This window comes from Somniosus microcephalus, chromosome 4 (assembly GCF_052327205.1).
Source record: "Somniosus microcephalus isolate GS21.2 chromosome 4, FLI_Smic_1.0, whole genome shotgun sequence".
NCBI classification, from domain to species: Eukaryota; Metazoa; Chordata; class Chondrichthyes; order Squaliformes; family Somniosidae; genus Somniosus; species Somniosus microcephalus.
This window is the reverse complement of record NC_140990.1, coordinates 158,509,166-158,529,545: the sequence shown is the minus strand read 5'-3', so window position 1 is coordinate 158,529,545 and position 20,380 is coordinate 158,509,166. Positions and strand designations below refer to the sequence as shown.

Below are 20,380 nucleotides of genomic sequence, written 5' to 3'. Positions count from 1 at the left end.
CAAAACCTTGGTTTCCTGTTTTCAAATCCCTTCATGGCCTCGTCCCTCCCTATCTCGAACCTCCTCCAGCTCTACAACCCTCAGAGATCTCTGCACTCCTCCATTTCTGGCCTCTTGTGCATCCCCGATTTCTATCACTCCACCATTGGCGGCCATGACTTCAGCTGCCTAGGAGAAATAGCAGTACGACGCCATTCAGCCTGTCGAGCCTGCTTCGCCATTCAGTAAGATTGTGACTGATCTTCTACCTCAACTCCATATCCCTTGATTTCCTTAGTATCAAAAAATCTATCGATCTCTGTCTTGAATATACTCAATGACTGAGCACCCACAGCCCTCTGGGGTAGAGAATTCCAAAGATTCATAACCCTTTGAGTTAAGAAATTTCTCATCTCAGTGCTAAATGACTGACCCCTTATTCTGAGACTGTGACCCCTGGTTCTAGATTCCCCATCCAGGGGAAACATCCTCCCAGCATTTACCTAAGAATTTTAGATGTTTCAATGAGATCACCTCTCATTCTTCTAAACTCTAGAGAATATAGGCCTAGTCTACTCAATCTGTCCTCACAGGACAATCCCCCCATCCCAGGAACCAGTCTGGTGAACCTTCGTTGCACTCCCTCTATGGCAAGTATATCCTTCCTTAGGTAAGACGACCAAAACTGTACACAATACTCCAGGTGTGGTCTCACCAGGGCCCTGTATAATTGCAGTAAGATATCTTTACTCTTATATTCAAATCCTCTTGTAATAAAGGCTAACATACCATTTGCCTCTCTCTCCTTTAAGATGCTCCTTAAAACCGACCTCTGACCAAGCTTTTGATCATCTGTCCTAATGTCTCATGTGGCTCGATGTCAAATTTTGTTTAACGCTTTTGTGATACAGTTTGGAGCTTCTCACTTGGTTGAAGGCGGTGTATAGATGCAAGTTGTTGTTAGTCAGACAACTTCCTCCCTGTACATTTCCTTATACCCCAAAACTGGCTGTGCAGCCTGGAGTGCGGGCTCCAGTAACCCCGGACTTTGGTCCCCCCCCCCCGGGCTCCGGTCCCCCCCGGGCTCCGGTCCCCCCCCCCCGGGCTCCGGTCCCCCCCCCCCCCGCCCCCGGGCTCCGGTCCCCCCCGGGCTCCAGTCCCCCCCCCCCCGGGCTCCGGTCCCCCCCCCCCCCCCCCGGGCTCCGGTAACCCCGGGCTCCGGTCCCCCCCCCCCCCCCGGGCTCCGGTCCCCCCCCCCCCCCCCCCCCCGGGCTCCGGTCCCCCCCCCCCGGGCTCCGGTCCCCCCCCCCGGGCTCCGGTCCCCCCCCCCCCCGGGCTCCGGTCCCCCCCCCCCCGGGCTCCAGTCCCCCCCCCCCCGGGCTCCAGTCCCCCCCCCCCGGGCTCCAGTCCCCCCCCCCCGGGCTCCAGTCCCCCCCCCGGGCTCCGGTAACCCCAGGCTCCGGTCCCCCCCCCCCCCCCCGGGCTCCGGTCCCCCCCCCCGGGCTCCGGCCCCCCCCCCCGGGCTCCGGTCCCCCCCCCCCGGGCTCCGGTCCCCCCCCCGGGCTCCGGTAACCCCAGGCTCCGGTCCCCCCCCCCGGCTCCGGTCCCTGCAGTTGGGCTTTAACCCACAACCTTGTGGCTATGCGGCAGGAGCTATCCACTGAGTCACGGCTGACACTTGGTGATAGAGGCACTGCAAGTTCCCTCTCTAACTGGCTGAAGTTACTGGTACAGGAACCGAAACCACCTTTAAATACATCAAAGCATAAAACACAAACCACACAGCCGGCACTGCAGATCCCGATGTGGAGTGAAGACATTCTATGAAGATCTAATATGTGGAGGGAGCACCTGCCATAGTCTCTCACTCCTCCCAGCATCACTGCCCTGGGGCAGGCTCCTGTCCAGGGGATGATGCCAGACACAGTGCGAGCAGTGAGACCCTTACCCAACGTGTCCACAATCAGATCCAGCTGCCCGTTATATACCGTGACGTTCACCCCTGCAGCTAGCAGCTGGTCAATGATGTTGATTACCGGCTTCATGAAGTCGCCCTCCATATTGGCAAACACATCGCCAGACTGACCTTTGTGGTTTAAGATAAGAGACAGGTTAAATATAACGAGTTCCAAGAACAGCAAGTCAAGATAAGCAGGATAATTCGTTCTAACCAGAACAAGGCACAAATCAGAAAGAGAGACCCCCTCAACTACCCCGGGGGGAAGGGCCGGGTACAGGGGGAAGTCACTGACGGGCTCTCACATTCTACCCCTCCCCTCCTCCCCCCATCCCTCCCCTCCTCCTCCCCCACCCCTCCCCTCCCCTCCATACCCTCCCCTCCATACCCCTCATCCCCTCGCCTCCTCCCCATCCCTCCCCATCTCCCCTCCCCTCCTCCTCCATCCCCGCCCCATTCCTTCCCCTCCTCCTCCCCTCCTCGCCTCCCTCCATCCCCTCCCCTCCTCCCTCCCCTCCCCCCTCCATCCCCATCCCCTCCTCCCTCCCCCCCCCCCTCCATCCCCATCCCCTCCTCCCTCCATCCCCTCCCCTCCCCCATCCCCTCCTCCCTCCATCCCCTCCCCCCTCCCCATCCCCTCCCCCCTCCATCCCCTCCCCTCCTCCCTCCATCCCCTCCCCTCCTCCCTCCATCCCCTCCCCTCCTCCCTCCATCCCCTCCCCTCCTCCCTCCATCCCCTCCCCTCCTCCCTCCATCCCCTCCCCTCCTCCCTCCATCCCCTCCCCTCCTCCCTCCATCCCCTCCTCCCTCCATCCCCTCCTCCCTCCATCCCCTCCTCCCTCCATCCCCTCCTCCCTCCATCCCCTCCCCTCCTCCCTCCATCCCCTCTCCATCCCCTCCCCTCCCCCCTCCATCCCCTCCATGATAGTTAGTTACCTCCCCACTCGACGAAGTCGGGGATGATTTTCAGCTTCTTCCTGATGGGCCCGTTCATCAACATCTCCAGGCTGGTTCTCTGCATGGGGCTGATGTGACGCTGGTAGAGACTGACTGCAACACAAACAGAACTGCGTGAGTAACCATGAGCGAGAGGGCCGGACAGCACGCAGGCCGGAGTAACCATGAGCGAGAGGGCCGGACAGCACGCAGGCCGGAGTAACCATGAGCGAGAGGGCCGGACAGCACGCAGGCCGGAGTAACCATGAGCGAGAGGGCCGGACAGCACACAGGCCGGAGTAACCGTGAGCGAGAGGGCCGGACAGCACACAGGCCGGAGTAACCGTGAGCGAGAGGGCCGGACAGCACGCAGGCCGGAGTAACCGTGAGCGAGAGGGCCGGACAGCACGCAGGCCGGAGTAACCGTGAGCGAGAGGGCCGGACAGCACACAGGCCGGAGTAACCGTGAGCGAGAGGGCCGGACAGCACACAGGCCGGAGTAACCGTGAGCGAGAGGGCCGGACAGCACACAGGCCGGAGTAACCGTGAGCGAGAGGGCCGGACAGCACACAGGCCGGAGTAACCGTGAGCGAGAGGGCCGGACAGCACACAGGCCGGAGTAACCGTGAGCGAGAGGGCCGGACAGCACACAGGCCGGAGTAACCGTGAGCGAGAGGGCCGGACAGCACACAGGCCGGAGTAACCGTGAGCGAGAGGGCCGGACAGCACACAGGCCGGAGTAACCGTGAGCGAGAGGGCCGGACAGCACACAGGCCGGAGTAACCGTGAGCGAGAGGGCCGGACAGCACACAGGCCGGAGTAACCGTGAGCGAGAGGGCCGGACAGCACACAGGCCGGAGTAACCGTGAGCGAGAGGGCCGGACAGCACACAGGCCGGAGTAACCGTGAGCGAGAGGGCCGGACAGCACACAGGCCGGAGTAACCGTGAGCGAGAGGGCCGGACAGCACGCAGGCCGGAGTAACCGTGAGCGAGAGGGCCGGACAGCACGCAGGCCGGAGTAACCGTGAGCGAGAGGGCCATGCAGCACACAGGCCGGAGTAACCGTGAGCGAGAGGGCCGGACAGCACACAGGCCGGAGTAACCGTGATCGAGAGGGCCGGACAGCACACAGGCCGGAGTAACCGTGAGCGAGAGAGCCGGACAGCACGCAGGCTGGAGTAACCGTGAGCGAGAGGGCCGGACAGCACACAGGCCGGAGTAACCGTGAGCGAGAGGGCCGGACAGCACACAGGCCGGAGTAACCGTGAGCGAGAGAGCCGGACAGCACACAGGCCGGAGTAACCGTGAGCGAGAGGGCTGGACAGCACACAGGCCGGAGTAACCGTGAGCGAGAGAGCCGGACAGCACACAGGCCGGAGTAACCGTGAGCGAGAGGGCCGGACAGCACACAGGCCGGAGTAACCGTGAGCGAGAGGGCCGGACAGCACACAGGCCGGAGTAACCGTGAGCGAGAGGGCCGGACAGCACACAGGCCGGAGTAACCGTGAGCGAGAGGGCCGGACAGCACACAGGCCGGAGTAACCGTGAGCGAGAGGGCCGGACAGCACGCAGGCCGGAGTAACCGTGAGCGAGAGGGCCATGCAGCACACAGGCCGGAGTAACCGTGAGCGAGAGGGCCGGACAGCACACAGGCCGGAGTAACCGTGAGCGAGAGGGCCGGACAGCACACAGGCCGGAGTAACCGTGAGCGAGAGAGCCGGACAGCACGCAGGCCGGAGTAACCGTGAGCGAGAGGGCCGGACAGCACACAGGCCGGAGTAACCGTGAGCGAGAGGGCCGGACAGCACACAGGCCGGAGTAACCGTGAGCGAGAGGGCCGGACAGCACACAGGCCGGAGTAACCGTGAGCGAGAGGGCCGGACAGCACACAGGCCGGAGTAACCGTGAGCGAGAGAGCTGGACAGCACACAGGCCGGAGTAACCGTGAGCGAGAGGGCCGGTCAGCACACAGGCCGGAGTAATCGTGAGCGAGAGGGCCGGACAGCACACAGGCCGGAGTAACCGTGAGCGAGAGAGCTGGACAGCACACAGGCCGGAGTAACCGTGAGCGAGAGGGCTGGGCAGCACACAGGCCGGAGTAATCGTGAGCGAGAGGGCCGGACAGCACACAGGCCGGAGTAATCGTGAGCGAGAGAGCCACTTAATGTCTGGATGGGATTTATAAAACAAACCTGGTTACACTCTAGGATTTCAAAGCACGACCGGTCTCAAACATCTAACAGAGCGGGACAGTACTTTGTGATACAGTCGTTGTTGTTTTGGAGGTAAACGCAGCAGCCATTTTGCACACAGCAAGATCTCACAAACAGATGAATGGCCCGTTACTCTTTTTGATGGTGTTGGTTGAGGGAGCAAGGCCGGCCCCGGGGGAATGGGGGTAAAGAACCAGAAGAGGCAGACGGGCCTTGGTTGAATTTCTCATTTGAAAGAGAAACCTCCGACAGTGCGGCGCTCACTCAGTACCGCCCCTCCGACAGTGCGGCGCTCCCTCAGTACTGCCCCTCCGACAGTGCGGCGCTCCCTCAGTACTGCCCCTCCGACAGTGCAGCGCTCCCTCAGTACTGCCCCTCCGACAGTGCAGCGCTCCCTCAGTACTGCCCCTCCGACAGTGAGGCGCTCCCTCAGTTCTGCCCCTCCGACAGTGCAGCGCTCCCTCAGTACTGCCCCTCCGACAGTGCAGCACTCGCTCAGTACTGCCCCTCCGACAGTGCGGCGCTCCCTCAGTACTGCCCCTCCGACAGTGCAGCGCTCCCTCAGTACTGCCCCTCCGACAGTGCAGCACTCCCTCAGTACTGCCCCTCCGACAGTGCAGCGCTCCCTCAGTACTGCCCCTCCGACAGTGCAGCACTCGCTCAGTACTGCCCCTCCGACAGTGCGGCGCTCCCTCAGTACTGCCCCTCCGACAGTGCAGCGCTCCCTCAGTACTGCCCCTCCGACAGTGCAGCGCTCCCTCAGTACTGCCCCTCCGACAGTGCAGCGCTCCCTTAGTACTGCCCCTCCGACAGTGCAGCGCTCCCTCAGTACTGCCCCTCCGACAGTGAGGCGCTCCCTCAGTACTGCCCCTCCGACAGTGCGGCGCTCCCTCAGTACTGCCCCTCCGACAGTGCAGCACTCGCTCAGTACTGCCCCTCCCGACAGTGCGGCGCTCCCTCAGTACTGCACTGGGAGTGTCGGCCTTGATTATGTGCTGAAGTCCCGAAGTGGGATTTTAACCCACGACCACTGACTCAGAGGGAAGTGTGCTAATATTGAGCCACTGCTGACATAAATAATGACATTTTTTGTTCACATTCCCCCCCACAAGACCACCCATTCCTCCACCCCCCCCGCCCACATTACCAGACCACATGTTCCCCAGAGACACTGAATCTACTTTAGACAAACCAACACGTTAAAGACACGGACCCAGCGGGGATTTCCTCATTGCAGAGCTGAACTGTGGGGTCATATGGACTGGTTCCTTGTTCATTATGTTGTAAAAGTTCACTCCATCTGTATTCTGTAACAGAACCAGGAAAATGTTTAACATCAGGTTCTCTACCCCCATTCCGGTTATAAAAGAAAGACTTGCATTTATATAGCGCCTTTCACGACCACTGGACGTCCCAAAACGCTTTATAATAAATGAAGTACTTTTGAAGTATAGTCACTGTTGTAATGTAGGAAACGTGGCAGCCAGCAAGCTCCCACAAACTGCAGTGATAATGATCATTATCAGATAATGATCAGATAATCGGTTTGTGATGTTGATTGAGGGATAAATATTGGCCAGGACACCGGGGAGCACTCCCCTGCTCTTCTTCGAAGCAGTGTCACGGGATCTTTTACATCCACCCGAGAGCAAAAAGGACCTCGGTTTTAACGTCTCATCCAAAAGACGGCACCTCTGACAGTGCGGCACTCCTTCAGTACTGCACTGGAGTGTCAGCCTAGATTTATGTGCGCAAGTCTCTGGAGTGGAACTTGAACCCACAACCTTCTGACTCAGAGGCGAGGGTGCTGCCCACTGAGTCACAGCCGACACACCCCCATTACCCCGGGGTCGTGTTGAGATGCTGACTGGGGCAGAGTGTGTGTGTGTGTGTGTGTGTGTGTGTGTGTGTGTGTGTGTGTGTGTGTGTGTGTGTGTGTGTGTGTGTGTGAGAGAGAGAGATATACACCAAGTTGAGATGAGCAAACACCTCACAAACCAAGAATGCTGCTCAGGATCTTGGCAGTCTGTATGGCCAGCCAATCAGCGGGCCCGCCATTGTCGGACAGCTCAGATATTATCCGCTTATAATGGACGGCCAGATACTCACTCGCTCAATGACCGTCTCGGTGGTAGACCACAGTGAGGTTGCCTGTCGGTAATCGCCGGTTTCGATCGCTGCCTGCACTTTTGCTGCACAAGTATTGACCTCGGCCAGACCCTGGTCATCCAGCAGAGACTGAAAAACAACACAGACACGGAGTTTAAAGTTCACACACAGAATGAACACAGAGGTCGAGGTCGGGGTCAGGGGAGGGGAGGTCAGGGGGTACTTACAATGCTGTACAGGTAGGGTCCCCAGGACAGTACAGAATCTGCAGGAACAAGGAGCTTTGCATTAGTGGTTCCAGGTGAGGAACATGACACCGAATCCGGCAGCACACCCCTGAGCACCCTCCCCTGCCCCCCCACACCCACTCCCCCCCCACCCACTCCCCCGACCCCCAGCCCACTCCCCCGACCCCCAGCCCACTCCCCCCCGCACCCTACCCCCGCTCACCACTCCTCCCCCCCTCGCACACTACCCCCTCCTCCTCCCCCGCCCACTACCCATGCCCACTCCCCCCTCACACTACCCCCGCCCACTCCCCCCTCACACTACCCCCGCCCACTCCCCTCACACGACCCCCGCCCACTCCCCCCTCACACTACCCATGCCCACTCCCCCCTCACACTACCCATGCCCACTCCCCCCTCACACTACCCCCACCCACTCCCCCCTCACACTACCCCCGCCCACTCCCCCCTCACACTACCCCCGCCCAGTCCCCCCTCACACTACCCATGCCCACTCCCCCCTCACACTACCCATGCCCACTCCCCCCTCACACTACCCCCGCCCACTCCCCCGGCCACTACCCATGCCCACTCCCCCCTCACACTACCCATGCCCACTCCCCCCTCACACTACCCATGCCCACTCCCCCCTCACACTACCCCCGCCCACTCCCCCCTCACACTACCCCCGCCCACTCCCCCCTCACACTACCCCCGCCCACTCCCCCCTCACACTACCCCCGCCCACTCCCCCCTCACACTACCCATGCCCACTCCCCCCTCACACTACCCATGCCCACTCCCCTCACACTACCCCCGCCCACTCCCCCCTCACACTACCCATGCCCACTCCCCCCACACTACCCCCGCCCACTCCCCCCTCACACTACCCCCGCCCACTCCCCCCTCACACTACCCATGCCCACTCCCCCCTCACACTACCCATGCCCACTCCCCCCTCACAGTACCCCCGCCCACTCCCCCCTCACACTACCCCCGCCCACTCCCCCCTCACACTACCCATGCCCACTCCCCCCTCACACTACCCCCGCCCACTCCCCCAATAAACTGCAGTTATTTGTACATGTAGCCTTGCCCTCAGACATGGATTGTCCATTCTCTGATCCGTGCTTATTTTTAAATATTCTTTGATAAAAATGCTGCATCAGCCAGCAACATTAATTGCGACAATTTGGCACCATCACACAGCAGGTCAGTGACTCCCTTGACCCTCTCTCATTGCCCAGCCCACACCACAGCACAGGCAGCTGACAAGTCACTCCATTGAAATGAAAGGTGTGTGGAGCCGTACCCAGAGGGGAGATCCAGGAATCCCCCAGAGCAACACCAGCAAAGTGGCACTTGATTTCATTGCGCTGAACGGCCTGTGAATGAGACAAGGGATCAGAATGGAATCATGCAATCACAATTCAAATAGAATTACACAGAATGTACAGCACAGAAACAGGCCATTCGTCCCCACTGGTCTGTGCCGATGTTCATGCTCCACACCAGCCTCCTCCCACCCCTCTTCATCTCACTCTATCAGCATATCCTTCTATTCCTTTCTCTCCCCTGTTTATCCAGCCTCCCCTTAAATGCATCTATTCTATTCGCCTCAACCACTCCCTGTGGTAGCGAGTTTCACATTCTCACCACTCTCTGGGTAAAGAAGTTTCTCCTGAATTCCTGATTGAATTGATTAGTGATTCCCCCACAAGTGGAAACATCTCTTCGTTGTTTCGTCAAACCCCTTCGTTGTTTCGTCAAACCCCTTCGTTGTTTCGTCAAACCCCTTCGTTGTTTCGTCAAACCCCTTCGTTGTTTCGTCAAACCCCTTCGTTGTTTCGTCAAACCCCTTCGTTGTTTCGTCAAACCCCTTCGTTGTTTCGTCAAACCCCTTCGTTGTTTCGTCAAACCCCTTCGTTGTTTCGTCAAACCCCTTCGTTGTTTCGTCAAACCCCTTCGTTGTTTCGTCAAACCCCTTCGTTGTTTCGTCAAACCCCTTCGTTGTTTCGTCAAACCCCTTCGTTGTTTCGTCAAACCCCTTCGTTGTTTCGTCAAACCCCTTCGTTGTTTCGTCAAACCCCTTCGTTGTTTCGTCAAACCCCTTCGTTGTTTCGTCAAACCCCTTCGTTGTTTCGTCAAACCCCTTCGTTGTTTCGTCAAACCCCTTCGTTGTTTCGTAAAAAACCCCTTCGTTGTTTCATCAAACCCCTTCGTTGTTTTATCAAACCCCTTCGTTGTTTTATCAAACCCCTTCGTTGTTTCATCAAACCCCTTAATTGTTTCATCAAACCCCTTCATTGTTTTATCAAACCCCTTCATTGTTTCATCAAACCCCTTCATTGTTTTATCAAACCCCTTCATTGTTTTATCAAACCCCTTCATTGTTTCATCAAACCCCTTCATTGTTTCATCAAACCCCTTCATTGTTTTAAAGACCTCGATCAGGTCACACCTCATCCTTAATTTTTCTAGAGAAAAGAGCCCCGGCCTGTTCAGTCTTTCCTGATGGGAGTAGCCTCTCAGTTCTGGGATCATCCTTGTGAATCTTTTTTGCACCCTCTCCAGTGCCTCTATATCCTTTTTATAATCTGGAGACCAGAACTGTTCACAGTGCTCCCAGCGTGGTCTAACCAAGGTATACGGAGACCAGAACTGTTCACAGTGCTCCCAGTGTGGTCTAACCAAGGTATACGGAGACCAGAACTGCTCCCAGTGCTCCCAGTGTGGTCTAACCAAGGTATACGGAGACCAGAACTGCTCCCAGTGCGGTCTAACCAAGGTATACGGAGACCAGAACTGCTCACAGTGCTCCCAGTGTGGTCTAACCAAGGTATACGGAGACCAGAACTGCTCACAGTGCTCCCAGTGTGGTCTAACCAAGGTATACGGAGACCAGAACTGCTCCCAGTGCTCCCAGTGTGGTCTAACCAAGGTATACGGAGACCAGAACTGTTCACAGTACTCCCAGTGTGGTCTAACCAAGGTATACGGAGACCAGAACTGCTCCCAGTGCTCCCAGTGTGGTCTAACCAAGGTATACGGAGACCAGAACTGTTCACAGTACTCCCAGTGTGGTCTAACCAAGGTTCGATACCAGTTTAACATAACCTCTCTGCTTTTCAATCCTATCCCTCTGGAAATGAACCCCAGAGCTTGGTCTGCTTTTTTAATGGTCTTATTAACCTGCGTCGCTACTTTTAGTGATCTGTGTATCTGTACCCCCAGATCCCTCTGCTCCTCTACCCCATTTAGACACTGATTTCCAAGGAGTGTGCGGCCTCCTTATTCTTCCTACCAAAATGTACCACCTCACACTTATCTATGTTGAAATCCATTTGCCAGTTAAACACCTATTCTGCAAGTTTACATTTAATACATTTAACTGAGATCAGGACTCCATCACAGATTTTACTGTCTTTACACCATCTGCATCGAGTGACTGAGTGTAAACACCCTGCCCGAGCGGCAAATACCCTCTCCCCCCCCCCCCCGCGCAAATACCCCTCCCTCCCCCCGCGCAAATAGCCCTCCCCCCCGCAAATACCCACACCCTCTCTCCCCCCGCGCAAATACCCCTCCCTCCCCCCGCGCAAATAGCCCTCCCCCCCCGCAAATACCCACACCCTCTCTCCCCCCGCGCAAATAGCCCTCCCTCCCCCCCGCAAATACCCACCCCCTCTCCCCCCGCGCAAATACCCCTCCCTCCCCCCGCGCAAATACCCACCACCTCCCCCCCGCAAATACCCACCACTTCCCCCCCGCAAATACCCACCACCTCCCTCCCCCGCAAATACCCCTCCCTCCCTCCCCCGCCCGCAAATACCCCTCCTTCCCCCCCCCCAAATACCCCTCCTTCCCCCCCCGCAAATACCCCTCTTCCCCCCGGCAAATAACCCTCCTCCCCCCACCCCCCCGCAAATACCCCTCTCCCCCCCCGCAAATACCCCTCTTCCCCCCCCCGCAAATACCCCTCTTCCCCCCCGCAAATACTCCTCTTCCCCCCCGCAAATACCCCTCTTCCCCCCCTCGCAAATACCTCTTCCCCCCTGCAAATACCCCTTCCCCCCCGCAAATACCCCTCCCCCCCCCCGCAAATACCCCTCTCCCCCCCGCAAATACCCCTCTCCCCCCCGCAAATACCCCTCTCCCCCCCGCAAATGCCCCTCTCCCCCCCGCAAATGCCCCTCTTCCCCCCCGCAAATACCCCTTCCCCCCCGCAAATACCCCCTCCCCCCCCGCAAATGCCCCTCTCCCCCCCGCAAATGCCCCTCTTCCCCCCCCGCAAATACCCCTCTTCCCCCCCCGCAAATACCCCTCTTCCACCCCCCGCAAATGCCCCTCTTCCACCCCCCGCAAATGCCCCTCTTCCCCCCCGCAAATGCCCCTCTTCCCCCCCCGCAAATACCCCTCTTCCCCCCCCGCAAATACCCCTCTTCCCCCCCCGCAAATACCCCTCTTCCCCCCCCCGCAAATACCCATCTTCCCCCCCCCCGCAAATACCCCTCTTCCCCCCCGCAAATACCCCTCTTCCCCCCCGCAAATACCGCTCCCTCACTCCCCCGCAAATACCCCTCCCTCCCTCCCCGTAAATACCCCTCCTTCCCCCCCGCAAATAAATACCCCTCCCTCCCGCAAATACCCCTCTTCCCCCCCCCCCCGCAAATACTCCTCTTCCCCCCCCGCAAATACCCCTCTCCCCCCCGCTCAAATACCCCTCCCTCCTTGCGGTGACCCGAGGCCCGAGAGCACAGCGAGAGCGGTGGGGATAAAAGGAGCGGAGGAGAAAGAGGGAAAAAAAACTCACGGGACAGCAGGCCCAGTCGAGCAGCGGCAGAATTCGAAAGTGACGTCACAGAACAGAAAGTGACGCCGGCGCAGGGGAAGAAGCTGATTGGTGAGTAGCGGGTGAGTGCTTTTTTTTCTTTACTTTTAAGTTTATTTCTTTTAAGGTAGTTCATAGTTAAGGTAGTTCGGGAGAGCAAGAATCCGAGAGTTTAAATTTGAGGCAAGAGTTTTTTAATTAAAAGTATAACAGGGGACCTCAGTCCCGTGCGTTGCACGGCCTGCAGCCTGTGGGAATTCCTAGACGCTTCTTGCAGTCAGGATGACCACATGTGCAGCAAGTGCCAACGGTTTGGCCCACTTGAGTTCCGGTTTTTAGAGCTCGAGCGTCAGCTGGAGGCACTGCGGTGTATCCGCGAGGCTGAGAGTTACGTGGATAGCACGTTTTTAGACGTGGTCACCCTGCAGCTTAAGAACGTGCAGTCAGGGAGGGAATGGGAGACCACCAGTCAGAAGGGGGGGCAGGGCAGGTAGTCAGGAAAGCCCCAGAGTGCATCTCACTCAACAACCGTTTTTCTGTGTTGGAAAACGGTGAAAGTGACGGTTCCTCTGGGGAGTGCAGCCAGAGCCAAGTTCACGGCACTGTGGGTGGCTCAGCTGCACAAGGGGGAGGAGTAAGAGTGGAAGGGCAATAGTGGTAGGAGACTCAATAGTGAGGGGTGCAGATAGACGTTTCTCTGGCCGCAGACGTGACTCCAGGATGGTTTGTTGCCTCCCTGGTGCCAGGGTCAAGGATGTCACTGAACGGCTACAGGGCATTCTGAAGGGGGATGGTTCACATTGGTACCAACGACATAGGTAGAAAGAGGGATGAGGTCCTGCAACAAGAATTTAGGGAGCTAGGTAGCAGATTAAAAACCAGGACCTCAAAGGTTGTAATCTCTGGATTACTCCCGGTGCCACGTGCTAGTGAGTATAGGAATAGGAGGATAGAGCAGATGAATGCGTGGCTAAAGAGTTGGTGCAGGAGGGAGGGCTTTAGTTTCCTGGATCACTGGGCCTGCTTCTGGGGAAGGTGGGACCTGTACAAGTCGGACGGGTTGCACCTGAACCGGAACGGGACCAACATCCTTGCGGGGAGGTTTGCTAGTGCTGTTGGGGGGGGTGGTTTAAACTAACTTGGCAGGGGGATGGGATACGGAGTGGAGCTATAGTAGGGGGTGATGCACAGCCAAATATAGAGGAAAAAACAAGTCCGCCGAGAAGGCAGAGCAAATATGTAACGGCACAAGGGAGTATGGCAAGGCTGGATGGCATTTATTTAATGTAAGGAGTCTTGTAAGGCAGATGAATTGAAGGTGATGATGAACACATGGGAGTATGATATTGTTGCTATCACAGAGACATGGTTGAGGGAGGGGCAGGACTGGCAGCTCAATATTCCGGGGTATAGAATCTTCAGGCGAGACAGAGGGGGGTGTAAAAGAGGAGGGGGTGTCGCAATATTAATCAAGGAGTCAATTACTGCTGTAAGGAGGGATGATATCTTAGCAGGTTCCTCTAATGAGGCCAGATGGGTAGAACTTAAAAACAAAAAGGGGGCAAGCACTTTGCTGGGAGTGTACTATAGGCCCCCAAACAGTCAGGGGGAGATAGAGGAACAGATATGTAGACAAATCTCAGAGAAGTGTAGAAATAATAGGGTAATAATAGTAAGGGATTTCAACTTCCCCAATATTAACTGGGATAGTCAGAGTGTGAAAGGCTTAGAGGGTGCGGAATTCTTAAAGTGCATCCAGGAGAGCTTTCTGAGCCAGCATGTAGAAAGTCCTACAAGAGAGGGGGCGGTACTAGACCTAATTCTAGGGAATGTAGCTGGGCAAGTGGTAGATGTGTCAGTAGGAGAGCATTTTGGTGACAGTGACCATAATTCGGTGAGATTTAAGGTAGTCATGGAAAAGGACAAAGATGGACCGGAAATAAATGTTCTAAATTGGGGGAAGGTGGATTTTAATATGATAAGGCAGGATCTGGCCAAAGTGGACTGGGATCAGCTACTTGTAGGAAAATCCACATCAGAGCAGTGGGAGACTTTCAGAAAGGAAATAGAGAGAGTACAACGCCAACATGTTCCCGTAAAGGTCAAGGGTGGGACCAATAAGCCCAGGGGACCCTGGATGTCAAGGGATATACAAGAATGGATTAGGAAAAAAAGGGAGGCTTTTGGCAGATACAAAGGACTAAAAACATTGGAAGCCCTAGAGGAGTATAGAAAGTGCAGGGGGGTACTTAAAAAAGAAATTAGGAGAGCGAAGAGGGGGCATGAAAAATACTGGCGGACAAAATAAAGGAAAATCCCAAAGTATTTTATAAGTATATTAAGGGCAAGAGGATAACCAGGGAAAGAGTAGGGCCCATTAGGGACCAAAGTGGCAATCTGTGTGTAGAGCCGGAAGATGTAGGTGAGGTTTTAAATGAATATTTTACATCTGTGTTCACTATGGAGGAGGATGATGTAGGCATAGAAATCAGGCAGGGGGATTGTGATATACTTGAACAAATTAGCACCGAGAGGGAGGAGGTACTAGAAGTTTTAGCGGGCTTAAAAGTGGATAAATCCCCAGGCCCAGACGAGATGTATCCCAGGCTGCTGTGTGAGGCAAGGGAGGAGATTGCAGGGACTCTGACACAAATTTTCAGAACCTCTCTGGCCACAGGGGAGGTGCCAGAGGACTGGAGAACAGCTAACATAGTACCATTATTCAAGAAGGGTAGTAGGGATAAACCAGGGAATTACAGGCCAGTGAGCCTAACATCAGTGGTTGGGAAATTATTGGAAAAATTCTGAGGGACAGAATTAGTCTCCACTTGGAGAGGCAAGGATTAATCAAGGATAGTCAGCATGGATTTGTCAGTGGGAGATCATGTCTAACCAATTTGATTGAATTTTTCGAGGGGTGACTTGGTGTGTGGATGAGGGTCGTGCAGTTGATGTAGTCTACATGGACTTCAGTAAGGCTTTTGACAAAGTCCTGCATGGGAGACTGGTCAAGAAGGTAAGAGCCCATGGGATCCAGGGCAATTTGGCACATTGGATCCAAAATTGGCTTCGTGGCAGGAGGCAGAGGGTGATGGTCAAAGGTTGTTTTTGTGACTGGAAGCCTGTGTCCAGTGGTGTACCGCAGGGATCGGTGCTGGGTCCTTTGCTGTTTGTAGTGTACATTAATGATTTAGATATGAATGTAGGAGGTATGATCAGTTAGTTCGCAGATGACATGAAAATTGGTGGAGTGGTAAATAGCGAGGAGGGAAGCCTCAGGCTACAGGACGATATAGACGGGTTGGTCAGATGGGCAGAACAGTGGCAAATGGAATTTAACCCTGAAAAGTGTGAGGTGATGCATTTTGGGAGGACTAACCAGGCAAGGGAATACACAATGAATGGTAGGACCCTAGGAAGGACAGAGGGTCAGAGGGACCTTGGTGTGCATGTACATAGATCCCTGAATGCAGGAGGACAGGTAGATAAGGTGGTTAAAAAGGCATATGGGATACTTGCCTTCATTAACCGAGGCATAGAATATAAGAGCAGGGAGGTTATGATGGAGCTGTACAAAACGCTAGTTAGGCCACAGCTGGAATACTGTGTGCAGTTCTAGTCGTGTAAGCATCAGCGCAGGCCCCAAGGATTTTTGTATTGGACATTTTGTACGATCGTTACTGCTGATTGACCAGCAGCGTGTTTGGAGAAGATGGAGGGGCCCAGGTGTTGGTGATGGACAGGAGATTCCAGCCAGGCCTACAAACTGATTACGGGAGAATGTCTGAGCAGACAGAGTTCTCTGGGAAACAATGGGAAACCACTTAACCCAGGATCGGGTAAGAAGTGCGGCCCATCATCTGCCATTAACACCAGCACCTAGATGGGATAGCCCTGAAAGGCGGGAAACCAGACCAAGAAGGGCAATTAAAAAGACATCACTGAACTTTTAGGGTACAAGAGAAGGCAGCTTTGGCCATTCTCGCTCTCGCTCACTTGCTCTCGCCTTCGCGTGACCTCATCTCTGAACCAAAAACCGAGCACTCCGTCCGAGACGGGGAGAAGAAACCACCACGAGCGACAAGAGCCTCGCCTTGCTCTTCGACTGTAGGAACAAACCTCGAAACTGGGACTTGGATAGTGCATCGGCGATACGGAACGAGGAGACACGCTCTACACAGGGGAGCAGCGAGCAAGAACACAGACAATGGGGGTGAGCATTGTCCAAGCCCACGCATCCTTAAGACCAGCGGTACTGTGTGAGGGGCTATTGTGTCCCCCAACCAATCCACAGGGGCTTAGTGGGGAGGTTGTGTGTGTATTATATAGTGTATGTTCCGCGGTTTGTGGGACAAGTCTGTGTTATACTCTGTATAGCAACACAGTGTGATTTTAGGTGTCTTAATACGAGACAGGGGCCTGTTCGACGGGCCAAGTTGTATTGTTTTACTGTTTGTTTTATGCCACCAGGCATTTTACGTACTAGAGGCGGGTGTGTACATTAACCTTATTAAACACCATACGGTTGAGTCCGAAAAGCTTGTCTGTGTCCCAATCCTGTTCACCGTAATTCCTGTCATCTAGAACTAAGTAGGAGAGGTGATTCGAACCACCAGGGCAAACCACCTACAGTCACCACACTATAGGAAGGATGTGATTGCATTGGAGAGGGTGCAGAGAAGATTCACCAGGATGTTACCTGGGCTGGAGCACTTCAACTATGAAGAGAGACTGGACAGGCTGGGGTTGTTTTCCTTTGAGCAGAGAAGGCTGAGGGGGGACCTGATTGAGGGGTACAAAATTATGAGGGGCACAGATAGGGTCGATAGAAAGGAACTTTTCCCTTAGTAGAGGAGCAATAACACACACAGACACACAGAATCCCCACAGTGCAGATAGAGGCCATTTCGGCCCATCGAGCCTGCACCGACACATATCCCACCCTATCCCCGTAACCCCACGTATTTAATCCCCTAACACTAAGGGTCAATTTATCATACCCAAATCAACCTAAACCGCACATCTTTGGACTGTGGGAGGAAACCGGAGCACCCGGAGGAAACCCACGCAGACACAGGGAGAATGTGCAAACTCCACACAGACAGTCGCCCGAGGCCGGATTTGAACCCGGGTCCCTGGCGCTGTGAGGCAACAGTGCTATCCACTATGCCACCATGCCCACCAGGGGGCATAGTTTCAAGGCAAGGGGCAGGAGGTTGAGAGGGGATTTGAGGAAAAACTTTTTCACCCAGAGGGTGGTTGGAATCTGGAACTCACTGCCTGAAAGGGTGGTAGAGGCAGGAACCCTCAACATTCAAGAAGCATTTAGATGAGCACTTGAAACGCCATAGCATACAAGGCTACGGACCAAGTGCTGGAAAATGGGATTAGAATAGACAGAGCTTGATGGCCGACGCGGACACGATGGGCCTCTTTCTGTGCTGTATAACTGTGACTCCCCTCCGCGCAAATACGCCCTCCCTCCCCCCCGCGCAAATACACCCCTCCCTCCGCGCAAATACCCCCCCCTCCCTCCCTCCGCGCAAATACCCCCCCCACCCTCCGCGCAAATACCCCCCCTCCCTCCGCGCAAATACCCCCCTCCCTCCGCGGCAAATACCCCCCTCCCTCCCTCCGCGCAAATACCCCCCTCCCTCCCTCCCTCCACGCAAATACCCCCCCCACCCTCCGCGCAAATACCCCCCCCACCCTCCGCGTAAATACCCCCTCCCTCGTGCAAATACCCTTCCCTCCCCCGCGCAAATACCCCCTCCCTCCCTCCCCCGCGCAAATACCCCCTCCCCTCCCTCCCCCGCGCAAATACCCCCTCCCTCCCTCCCCCGCGCAAATACCCCCCTCCCTCCCCCGCGCAAATACCCCCTCCCTCCCCCGCGCAAATACCCCTCCCTCCCTCCCCCGCGCAAATACCCCCTCCCTCCCTCCCCCGCGCAAGTACCCCCTCCCTCCCTCCCCCGCGCAAGTACCACCCTCCCTCCCTCCCCCGCGCAAGTACCCCCCCCCACCCTCCGCGCAAGTAGCCCCCCACCCTCCGCGCAAGTACCCCCCCCACACTCCCCCGCGCAATCATCCCCCTCCCCAACGCGCAATTACCCCCCCCTCCCCCCGCGCAATTACCCCCCTCCCCCCGCGCAAATACCCCCTCCCTCCCTCGCGCAAATACACCCTCCCTCCCCCGCGCAAATACCCCCCTCCCTCCCCCGCGCAAATACCCCCTCCCTCCCCCGCACAAATACCCCCCTCCCTCCCTCCCCCGCGCAAGTACCCCCTCCCTCCCTCCCCCGCGCAAGTACCCCCCCCACCCTCCGCGCAAGTACCCCCCCCCACCCTCCGCGCAAGTACCCCCCCACACTCCCCCGCGCAATCATCCCCCTCCCCCCCGCGCAAATACCCCCTCCCTCCCCCGCCCGCGCAAATACCCCCCTCCCTCCCCCGCGCAAATACCCCCTCCCTCCCTCCCCCGCGCAAATACCCCCTCCCTCCCTCCCCCGCGCAAATACCCCCTCCCTCCCTCCCCCGCGCAAATACCCCCTCCCTCCCCCGCGCAAATACCCCCTCCCTCCCTCGCGCAAATACCCCCTCCCTCCCTCCCCCGCGCAAATACCCCCTCCCTCCCTCCCCCGCGCAAATACCCCTCCTCCCTCCCTCGCGCAAATACCCCCTCCCTCCCTCGCGCAAATACCCCCCTCCCTCCCTCCCCCGCGCAAATACCCCCTCCCTCCCTCCCCCGCGCAAATACCCCTCCCTCCCTCCCTCGCGCAAATACCCCCTCCCTCCCTCGCGCAAATACCCCCTCCCTCCCTCCCCCGCGCAAATACCCCCTCCCTCCCTCCCCCGCGCAAATACCCCCCTCCCTCCCTCGCGCAAATACCCCCCCTCCCTCCCTCGCGCAAATACCCCCTCCCTCCCCCGCGCAAATACCCCCCCCTCCCTCCCCGCTGTGGCCCTATGCAAACTTTAGTTTGACAGTGCTCAGCAGTAGTTCCACAGTATTCCTACCTTAACCAGCTCCAAGGAAATAGCAGCTGCCATTTTACCTCCGTAGGATTCAGAGAAAATGTAGAACGGAATGTTCTGTTCAAAAGAAAGACTTTTTAAATTTCTAAACTCCTCCCAACATTGCGAGTCTGATACAGCCCAGACAGTTTAAACTGATCACAGATCACTCAAGCCCAGCTCAATGGGCAATCCCCTGCCCGCCTTGTCCGGTCCCTGCCTCACAGTCGTTAGTCTGCCTACTACTGTGTCCGCCTGGAATTCCTGAATTTCCAGCAACCATTCACATCGGAGGGACCAAGCGGCCCTGAGCAGATGCAGCGCAGTTCAGGCATTCAGGACTTTCATTCTCGGCCGTGCACTTAGTCTGCTCGTCTCACGGGCAGAGCACCGTGATAGACAGGACCCCGAGACCAGCTACTGATCCCCCCCCACCCCCACCCCCCCCCGACCGGCCACTGATCCCACCCCACCCCGAGGCTGTGGAACTGTACCCCAGTGAGGGTCAGTGTCTGTGGAACTGTACCCCAGAGAGAGTCAGTGCCTGTGGAACTGTACCCCAGTGAGAGTCAGTGCCTGTGGAACTGTACCCCAGTGAGAGTCAGTGCCTGTGGAACTGTACCCCAGTGAGAGTCAGTGCCTGTGGAACTGTACCCCAGTGAGAGTCAGTGCCTGTGGAACTGTACCCCAGTGAGAGTCAGTGCCTGTGGAACTGTACCCCAGTGAGAGTCAGTGCCTGTGGAACTGTACCCCAGTGAGAGTCAGTGCCTGTGGAACTGTACCCCAGTGAGAGTCAGTGCCTGTGGAACTGTACCCCAGTGAGAGTCAGTGCCTGTGGAACTGTACCCCAGTGAGATTCAGTGTCTGTGGAACTGTACCCCAGTGAGAGTCAGTGTCTGTGGAACTGTACCCCAGTGAGAGTCAGTGTCTGTGGAACTGTACCCCAGTGAGAGTCAGTGTCTGTGGAACTGTACCCCAGTGAGAGTCAGTGTCTGTGGAACTGTACCCCAGTGAGAGTCAGTGTCTGTGGAACTGTACCCCAGTGAGAGTCAGTGCTTGTGGAACTGTACCCCAGTGAGAGTCAGTGCCTGTGGGACTCTACCCCAATGAGAG

At 56.7% G+C, this 20,380-nt stretch overlaps 1 protein-coding gene across 1 annotated transcript in view; it reads right to left on the bottom strand.

Moving 5' to 3' along the window:
* The window catches only part of scpep1 (serine carboxypeptidase 1), a 20,531-nt gene extending 1,152 nt beyond the window's left edge, over positions 1-19,379 (bottom strand). The window contains exons 1-7 of the mRNA XM_085984183.1: positions 19,271-19,379; positions 8,735-8,807; positions 7,423-7,460; positions 7,196-7,324; positions 6,300-6,393; positions 2,873-2,986; positions 1,525-2,065 (exon numbers count right to left, since the gene is read on the bottom strand). Of these exons, the coding sequence (XP_085840309.1) occupies positions 1,525-2,065; positions 2,873-2,986; positions 6,300-6,393; positions 7,196-7,324; positions 7,423-7,460; positions 8,735-8,807; positions 19,271-19,303 (1,022 nt within the window). The 5' untranslated portion in view covers positions 19,304-19,379. The remainder of the gene's footprint in view (positions 1-1,524; positions 2,066-2,872; positions 2,987-6,299; positions 6,394-7,195; positions 7,325-7,422; positions 7,461-8,734; positions 8,808-19,270) is intronic.
* Between the last annotated feature and the right edge of the window lie 1,001 nt (positions 19,380-20,380).